This window comes from Armigeres subalbatus, chromosome 2 (genome assembly GCF_024139115.2).
Source record: "Armigeres subalbatus isolate Guangzhou_Male chromosome 2, GZ_Asu_2, whole genome shotgun sequence".
NCBI lineage: Eukaryota > Metazoa > Arthropoda > Insecta > Diptera > Culicidae > Armigeres > Armigeres subalbatus.
The window spans coordinates 187,421,635-187,431,979 of NC_085140.1; the positions used below are offsets into that span (position 1 = coordinate 187,421,635).

At 42.1% G+C, this 10,345-nt stretch overlaps 1 protein-coding gene across 1 annotated transcript; it reads left to right on the top strand.

The window, feature by feature from the left end:
• The first annotated feature begins 4,114 nt into the window (after positions 1–4,114).
• Positions 4,115–6,726, top strand: LOC134209433 (uncharacterized protein K02A2.6-like). Its single transcript, XM_062685421.1, has 5 exons — positions 4,115–4,256; positions 4,403–5,376; positions 5,495–5,902; positions 5,961–6,602; positions 6,652–6,726. The coding sequence occupies exons 1-5, from the start codon at positions 4,115–4,117 to the stop codon at positions 6,724–6,726; spliced, it is 2,241 nt and encodes a 746-aa protein (XP_062541405.1).
• Positions 6,727–10,345: the final 3,619 nt, after the last annotated feature.

Below are 10,345 nucleotides of genomic sequence, written 5' to 3' on the forward strand. Positions count from 1 at the left end.
CATTGAACACAATGAAGATGCGCCGAACACGAACATTATGAACGTTCATTTTCTTCGGTTGCATAAGAAAACTATTGATCAAGCGTACAGTGAATATAATGAATTCCTGAATCTTGTTTATGCCCTGCCCCTTTCTGAAGAGCGATGTGCTGAACAGGATGCAAAGTTCGTCGACTTTGAGACCATCTACAACGATTTGACGATTCGACTGAGCATGCCTATGGAAAAAGATATGAAGCAAAGTCAAGCAAAAGATGCCGCCACGAATAAAACCACCGTAACAACAGCGAACATTACGATGCCAGTTGGTTCAGGTTTGTCCTATCTGCCTCCACTTCAAGCACCGTTGCCGACCTTCGACGGGTCGTATGAGCGATGGTTTTCGTTTAAATCCATGTTTACGACCATCATAGATAGATAGATAGCGAGCGAGATGGGCAGACCAGGTGCAGAACGACTTGGCGAGCGTGGGGCGTATCCGAGGATGGAGAGATGCGGCCTCGAACCGTGCATTGTGGCGTCAAATTGTTGATTCAGTGTTATCTGTTTAGATGTTAACTAAATAAAAAAAAAAAACGACCATAATGGATCGATACAAACACGAGGAGCCGGAGATAAAACTCTACCATCTCCGTAACTCACTGGTTGGACCGGTAGAAGGCATCATCGACCATTGTAAATAACAATGATTACAATGCTGCCTAGCGATTCTCGACGGACAGGTTTGAAGACCAGAGGCTTATCATTGACAAACACATCGAGTGTTCAATTTGCCACGAATTTAAAAAGGTAGCTCAACAAATCTCCGAAAGTTGCTTGACGTCTGCAATTAAAAATATAGAAGCTCCTAAAAACCTGAACCTCAAACTGGAAGGCCTCGGCGAGCAAATGGTGGTCAACATTATTTCATCGCGCATGGGAGAAGCGGCAGAAACCAGGAACTCTTCCGAGCTATTCAGATATACGATGGCATTTCTGAAAGAACAGGGTAGAATTTTTGAAAAAAATGAAACGAACTTTAAAGTGGAAAATGTGAAACCGAAGGCGGTGTTCAAGGCGCAGACGCTAGTGAATACAAGTGAACTGAAAAGCGAATCAAAAGGTGAACTCAAATGTTCAACGTAGGTGACACCAACTCAGCTATTACTAAAACGTTGGGTGTAGTATGGAATCCTGTCGATGATTGATTTTCATTCGCCGTTGTTCCTAGCAACCCGGAAGCTACAACGAAAAGAAAAAATATTAGTGAAGTTGCGAAGATTTATGATTTGCTCGGTTTGGTTGGCCCTGTAATAACTGCGGCAAAATTGATTCTCCGAGAAGTCAGTGTTCTTGGGGTGGAATGAGACGACCCAGTACCACAAGAAATCGTTCCCAAGTTCCTGAATAAACTGCGTGTGCCAAGATGGGTATCGTCAAGTAGTGCGCTGTCCGTCCAACTGCATGGATTTTCCAACGCCTCCGACGTGGCATATGGGGCGTGCCTTTACGCTCGTGTCGTCAATGATGATGGTTCTGTGGTGCTTCGTTTGATTTGTAGTAAAATGAGAATCTTGCCCAAGAAATGTGGGAAGCAAAAGCAGCAGAAACATAAGTACTAGAACGCTAGTGGCGCTATAGTCATTTGAATTATTTTGCAATTGGCCATGCTTTATGCATCATGTTGTAGTGCATGTTTGGTTTTATCACCAACATCGGTTTGACACTTGTAGTACCGGTACTTTGGCTGCCAGGTCGAAGTAACCTAGATGTTAGTCACGGGAACAGGAACGACATTAGAAATCTTATACTTTTGAATCAACTGCACAAGCCGCACAACTGCGCACTCCACGTGCCGAACTACTTGGTACTCTCCTTCTGTCAAGGCTAGTTGAAAGGGCGATTGCTGCGATCGCTTTTAAATTCGATTCGGTAAACCTTCACTGAAAAGAGGTTTGCAGTCAAAAATACTATTTTAGAGGGTTAAATTAAATGCACAACGCCACTAGATTTGTGCAGACTGCGCATAACGCTTATCCTAAACAGAATGTGTTTTAATTTTTACCATGGCTCCGAAACCAACACAATCGGTTAAAATAACCATGTTCCATTGTTATTATAATAAAAATTACAATTAAAAATAAACATGCCAATCGTTTAAAACGAAAATGACCGTGTAATGAATATTACTGGGGTGGTTACTTTGGATACTCATAGAAAATACACCAAATTGCGAAGTCAAAACATTTTTATTATTATATTATCGCCGCAACCGTCCATGAAAATTATAATTTCCGATTAACATAATAATTGAACACTGCTTTTTCATACTCATTATTATCTTGTCTGACTTGCAGTGAAACGAAATAGATATCTCCTTCGTCGTCTCTGAGGTTCCGCCGAAAGTATGATTCCGTGAATGTAAAGGGCAATCCAGGAATTGAATCATCCAGGAGAAGCATTTTTCGCCACCGCTCCAGACTGCAATGGAAAACATCGTTTTAAGAAGATAATTTACGAAAAGGAGATAAGAATACTAACCTGTGCTTGTGTATCTACTGAATATTTCGTAGAAAAATCGATAAATATGAAATCCGTCACTTGTTTGTGATCACCGACGTGCACCAGCATTCAATCACAATCACAATATGGCGGGTCTGGTGGAGTTTTTTCTTGACCACATTTTGTTGTTATTTCAACTATGCGTATGGTAAAATTAATAAACATGCTGTTCATTCAATCAGCTTCGTTTTTGCTTTGACAACTTTGTGAGATAGGGTAAATCACTACTTGGGCCTATGGACCCGGTTCCCGGCTCACTGCACAGAAAACTAATGATTTAAACTGTTTGGAAGTCGTAGGTTTATGGTTAATAATTTTTAGAAAGTCTCCCATTTATTTTTCACAATACTCAATATTTTTCTATCACTTGTTTTACTCCTAATTGATTCAATTGTAGAAAATAAAAATGAAGAATTCAAAATTTCACTCTCCGATGCCACGCCACTGAGCCGAAGTGATTCTTTCCACTTTTACAAAACGGTATTATCGAATAAACACCTACCTGAAAATCGTCGCAGTGCTCGATACAACCATTGCATGAAGCTGTTAATCACCACACCATAATTCTAAACACCCGCACTTCAATTATTCTTATTTGTTCGTTTCACTAGTGTAGAGTTATGAATAAGGTTGTAAGACTGCTGACTACATCCCTGAGGAATAAGTATGAGTATTGGTGTCGTATAGGGGTTAACGGGTTTTAATATAATGAGAGGCGGGCAGTCGTTGAAGAATACTTGAGAAGTGAGGTTGCAACTAAGTGCTTGAGACGGTAACGCGACAATTGGCGCAGCCGGTACGATCAAGGATAATGGAAGAACTGTTTGTTTTTTTCTCATTAGTTGGAACACAATGTCCGTGCTTTGAACAGACTCTAAGTTTCTAAAAAAAAAAGAATATAGATCATTTGAATGACCGTTCGATTTTGAGATGGCCAGACCAGTGCGTACTGAAGGGCAAAGCGAGACCGGAAAAAAATCCGTAGCGCTGGTAGTTATGCTAGTCCAACCATAAGTTGAAGGGCAGAAAATAAGATTAGCGAGACCGGAAAACCGAAGCGCCAAATAATATCAGATAGGAGCTGTCAAGCAGATTGTATGGCGAGACCGGTTTTATACCGCAACGCAGCTAGACCAGCAAGACGCTGTAGAGCATAGTGGTAGTGATGAAAAAAATCGTTTATTGTACTCACACTCTATCATGTGAAAGCATTGAGAGGCAGAGGACCTCGCGATGACGCTGAAAAAAAAACTAATAATGAGTAACTTGCACAAGCTGAGAGTATATGCATGTATTGGTTGACATAACAGAAAATACTGGTTCGGGTTCGATCGTCTTGCATGTGAAGAGCGGTGCGATAAAGGAAGCGTCCGCATTACATTACTTAAAAAGAAAGACAGAGAGAAAAAAAGCATTATGATTTTAGCAGTGGGAGTGTTGTTGCACTGCCGAGACTAATGGTGTGCTGGTATATTTATGAATGTATTTACTCATACTGATGCGTGCGAAAGAGATTCATGTATAGTGGTGTATGTGTTGAAGTTGAAAATGTCATAACGAGGCCGAACGGATCATGCACACAGCCAGAGAGATCAGTTTCAATCGAACAGCGCCTGAGATAAGTTTGCAAGTGCAAATCACCAAATCAAAGTTGTTAGCCGTGATCAAAAGTGAAGTTGAATCTTCTGAATTTGTGCCATTGAAGCAAAATGCAGGTAATGAATTGTTAAAAACAAAAGTTTCCTTTGGGGATTGACCATTAGAAGTTAAGAAAATGTAGGAATTTGCAAAGAACCAAGACTGAAGTGCTTCACTCTATTCAGAGGATTAAAAACGCATTTTCAGCGTTTTGCTGTTACAGGTGAGCGCATCAGAGACAAATCAAAATGGCCGCTAGAGCCATTCAATGACTGTGTCAACACGCAAGACTTGCGCAGAGAGTGGGAAGAGTGGCATCGGGCGTTTGAGCTACTTTTGGAACTGCGAGATGTGGAAGAGCAGCATGATAAGCTGATACTGCTGCTCACAGTTGGCGGCCGGGGACTGCAACGTTTCTATTATAATCTTGGTCCAGCTCCGGAGGAAATTTACCCAGAACCAGTTCAAGTGCCTTACCGCCCCCAAGAAGTTCCAGAATATGATAATGCAATTAAGCGGTTGAGCAAGTTTTTCGTCGGGAAACGAAACGACCGCATTGAGCTGGAAGTATTCCGCTCTCTCAAGCAAGGAAGTGATGAAACGTTTAACAATTTCCTCCTGCGTCTTCGATCGCAAGCTGCTCGGTGCGAGTTCAAAGACAGAGAAGAGAAGGAGCTCCTCCAGCAAGTCACAATGGGAGCAAGTGACGAACGTGTTCGAGACAAAGGTCTAGAGAACGTGATGGACCTCGACGAGATAACGAACTATGCCGTCAATCGCGAGATCCTTTGCAAACAGAAGGAAAAATCCAAGCCATTCAGTGGTGAATCAACCGCAGGCTCAGTGGCGGCAGTAAAGCAAGAGTGGAGCGAAAGTTCGCGATTTAAGAGAGGTGAGAGATTTTCGAAATTTGGATTCAACAGAGAAAAACGGCAAGAACGAGGACAGCTTGGATGCGGCCGATGTGGAGCATACCGACACCCTTCAAACTCACTAAACTGCCCGGCATTGAAAGCGCGGTGCAACCAGTGTGGGCGCATCGGTCATTTTGCAAGAAAATGCCGTGAATCACAACAAGGTAGTTCGAAGCAATCCAACAATTGGAGGCGAGTTGCTAAAGAAGCAAACTCGTTACAGGAAGATGGTAGCTGGGTCGAAGAACTTCCCCACAAACCGAAGTCAGAGGACATTAATAAGGTATAATTAAAGTTTTATTTTATCGATAGGCACCAGACCTAAATGTTAACCATGTTCGGACCTGTCAAATAAAAAAAACTAAACCTAATATGTACGTATCTTTCATTTGCTTATGTAGAGCGGTAAAAATCCCAATGCTGATGGCGTCATCACATGTTTGATCGACAATTACCCAGTTGAATTTCTGGTAGATTCTGGTTCTTCCATCAATACAATAAGCATGGATATTTGGACCAAACTAAAAGCTGCCAGACCAAAGCTTTCCAAGAAGAAATTTTCCAACGATCGTCGGTTTACAGCATATGCTAGCCAAGATGCACTGAAGGTATTAGTAGTATTTGAGGCGTGGATTTCAGTCAACCCAGCAAAACCAGAGAGCTATGCTGAATTTTTCGTAATTGATCGGGCGAGCAGGTGCTTGTTGAGCAAACGAACAGCAGAAGACCTTAAAGTCTTGAAGGTCGGTCTAGATGTTCAGAATATAGCGACCAACTGGGAACCATTTCCAAAATTCCCAGGCGTGCAGGTAGGATTATTTGTGTAGTTTGTAAAGCTAAGACGTAACTTTATTATGTTGTATGTAGGTCAAGCTATCGATTGACCGATCGATTGAGATGCTACGAGTAGATATAATTGAGGGTGTTCCGGAATGGATATCTCCCATGGTCGTTGTTCCCAAGGGAACTGATGACGTGCGATTATGCATCAATATGAAGTATCCAAACCAAGCTATCCAACGTGAGCACTTTCCTCTACCTGTAATTGAAACGCTGCTGAACAAATTGAAGGGGTGCAAATTCTTTTCGCGATTGGATATTACTGCAGCCTATCACCATGTAGAACTTCATCCCGATTCTCGCGGCATAACCACTTTCATGACTAGCCGAGGTTTGATGCGCTTCAAAAGGCTGATGTTCGGGATTAATTGCGCTCCCGAAATATTTCAGCGCATTATGACTCAGATGCTAGCTGGAATTGAAGGGGTCATTGTGTACATCGACGATGTAATTATTTCAGGCCGAACACTTGAGGAGCACAACGCTCGGTTAGCTGAAGTTGAAGCAGTTCTTGAACAAAACCATGCGACGTTAAATAAGACCAAGTGTATATATGGGGTGAAGGAAATGGAGGTTTTTGGATTCAAATTCAGCGCAACTGGAATAAGTCCAGCAACGGAGAACACTTCTGCAATTAGGAACTTTCGAATTCCGGAATCAAAAGAGGAGGTAAGAAGTTTCCTTGGGCTTGTTAATTTCGTCGGTCACTTCATCCCAGATTTGTCGACGAAAACAGAGCCATTGCGTAAATTTGTTCGGGGATCCGTTGAATCTTTCGGACGAGAACAACTGACAGCTTTTAACGAATTGAGAAACGAACTCACTCAAAATGTGAGAACTTTGGGATTCTATGATCCAAAGGATATAACGGAGCTGTATGTCGACGCCTCACCAGTAGGACTGGGGGCAGTTCTTGTGCAGAGGGATGAACATAGCACACCGAGAGTCATCAGTTTTGCGTCGAAAGGGCTGTCAGACACCGAAAGGGTCTACCCTCAAACGCAACGTGAGGCCTTAGCGGTTGTTTGGGCGGTAGAGAGATTTTATCTCTACCTTTTTGGACTAAAGTTTACTATTTTTTCCGACCATAAGGCATTAGAGTTTATTTTCAGTGGAAAGCACAGAGACGGTCGTCGTGCTTGTTCCAGAGCGGAGTCATGGGCGCTACGCTTGCAGCCATATGATTTCGAGGTGAAATACATCCCTGGCTTGTCTAATATCTCGGACATTCTGTCTCGACTTTGTCCTCAAAGTGAGCCATCTTTCGATGAAGGCTCAGAACATTTCTTATTTGCGATCGACGAGGATCAACAGGCGATAACATTGGAGGAAATAAGGGCTGAAAATACACACGATGAAGTGATGTCTGCAGTCGTTAGGGCCCTTAAAAGTAATATCTGGACAAAAGAACTCTTCCGATATCAAGCTTTTGCCAATGAGTTAGGAGTTATCGATGGAATTGTTGTTCGAAATGACAGAATAGTACTTCCGCAAAAATTGCGGTCCAAGGCATTAGACATAGCGCATCGTGGCCATCCCGGAATCGTTTCAATGCGTCGGAACCTTAGAGAGCGGGTTTGGTGGCCATGCATGGATCGTGACGTAACCGATAGAGTCCAAGAGTGTCTAGGCTGCACGGCAGTCAGTAGGCAATTTCCACCTGAGCCGATGCTTAGAAAAGAGATGCCAGAAAGAGCGTGGCAGGATATTGCCATCGACTTCTTCTCAGCGAAACAATGCGCGACGTTTCTTGTGGTGGTTGACTATTTTAGTCGATACTTGAAAGTCGTTGAGATGAAGGTCACGACAGCTGCAAAAACAATCGAAGCACTGGAAAGTATCTTCGCTGAATTATCTTATCCGGAAACAGTTCGCTGTGACAACGGGCCACCATTCTCAAGCGAGGAGTTTTCCGCATACTGCCGAAACAAGAATATACAGTTGGTAAATACGATTCCATACTGGCCTCAGATGAACGGCCTCGTCGAAAGACAGAACCAAGGCATCTTGAGAGCCTTACGTATTGCGAAAGTTTTGAAGAATGATTGGCGTAAAGCTGTTGCTGAATATGTACACTGTTATAATACCACTCCGCACTCCGTCACAGAGAAAGCCCCGTTTGAGTTACTAATGGGAAGACCGGTTAAGGACTTACTACCTTGTGGCAGCGCAGAACCGAAGCTGCGATATGAAGGCATCCGTGACAATGATGCGATCAAGAAAATGGCAGGCAAACTATACGCGGACGAAAAAAGGAAGGCAAATTACTCTGATATTTTAGTTGGGGATACGGTGATGATTAGGAACTACGAAATCGGAAAGCTAGAACCCACATTCCGATTGGAGCGTTTCAAAGTGATTGAAAAGAAAGGAAGCGATACAACTGTTATAAACGAGGAAGGAGTTAAATATCGGCGCCCGATTAGTCATCTCAGAAAATGGCCATCGCAAGATGCAGCATTGCAATCACGATCATCGAGCCCGGAAGTAACGCCAGCAAACAATTCCCGATCGGCTGAGCGAATGGTGGAAGCAGAAATGGCACCTGAAACTTCAAACAGCAACAAACGCAAAGCGGATAATCCAGTCGTGGAGTCAAAACGTCCAGCCAGAACCAGGAAGTCTCCTTTGCGCTACAGTCCATAAACGTTTTTTTATTCGTAATTTTCTTTAAATAAAGTACTTTTATTGCATTTCATTCTTTTATTTTCTTGGGGTGGAAGAAGGATGTAGAGTTATGAATAAGGTTGTAAGACTGCTGACTACATCCCTGAGGAATAAGTATGAGTATTGGTGTCGTATAGGGGTTAACGGGTTTTAATATAATGAGAGGCGGGCAGTCGTTGAAGAATACTTGAGAAGTGAGGTTGCTACTAAGTGCTTGGGACGGTAACGCGACAACTAGAACTTATTTAAACATACTAGAATACATTTTAAAATGTATTCACAAACCGAACAAAAATTCACCTCGGCCCAAGAACTTCTAGCCGCACCGTGCTGCCAAAAGGCCAGGATTATAAAAATTATCCTTCATCGTTAATAGGAAAATTGTCTTATATGTTGACGTTATCATGTTATTTATAGTTCTCTCGATTTTAAAAGGTGAAATAAATATTGTTTTAAAGTATTTGGAAGAAATTTGGATGAGTTTATATATCTTCTCAACCAAATAAAAATGATTATGAATAATACCATCTGGCATCTTGTTGTCGTGGAACGTGCATATTTTTGTTTACATCGCATTTTCTACCGTCCCGAGAGAGAATGAGAGTAAAATGTTGAGAGATTGAGTGAAATTTTGCTTAGGCCGGGAACTGGTTTTTTTGTATGCCGGATTGCGAATCGCTATGACTGGAATGAGTGCTGCACCTCGTTCATTTAAATCAAATAAAAGCTTCTTTGAACGATATTTAGCACGAATAGCTATTTTTTTAAGCAGAAGTGAACTCCAATGCAGTATTATACAGCCTACAAATTTCAGAAAAAGTTGCTTCCTGTCATAAATATCAATTAAATAATGCAGTCGTACGCATGTTAGGCCGGGAATGGGGTAAGAAACCCTAGTAATTTTAAGAATAATTTTGCGGTTTTAGTTACTCTATGATTCATTTCAGTGTTTGGACAGTAGATGCATAAGTATTACACGCCCGTTTCAAATCACTCAGAGACTGAGTGAAATTGTATTGCCGTCTCTTTTTTTCTCACGGAAATCTTACTCAATTTTCGTAAAAAGTGGAACTACTAAAATTTTGAGTAGTTCCACTTTTTACGAAAATTGAGTAATTTTACCGTGGGAAAAAAAGAGACGGCAATACAATTTCACTCAGTCTCTGAGTGATTTGAAACGGATGTGTAGATTGCTAATGTCGCTCCTGTTCGCGTGACTAACATCTAGGTCACTTTGATCTGGCAGCCAAAGTACCGGTACTTCTTCTTCTTCTTCTTCTTATTGGCATTACATTCCCACACTGGGACAGAGCCGCCTCGCAGCTTAGTGTTCATTAAGCACTTCCACAGTTATTACCTGCGAGGTTTCTAAGCCAGGTTACCATTTTTGCATTCGTATATCATGAGGCTAGCACGATGATACTTTTATGCCCAGGGAAGTCGATACAATTTCCAACCCGAAAATTGCCTAGACCGGCACCGGGAATCGAACCCAGCCACCCTCAGCATGGTCTTGCTTTGTAGCCGCGCGTCTTACCGTACTACAAGCGTCAAACCAATGTTCATGCTGAAACAAAACATGATGCATAATAAACGGCTAAGTTATGCTTGTGGAAGCATATTTTGCCAAAATGCTTTTAATGACTACAGCACCACTAGCGTTCTAGTACCTATGCTTCTACTCTTTGGACCGAGTCTCAAATTGTCTACTTCTGGATTAGAAAACCACCGGAGGCTGTATGTTT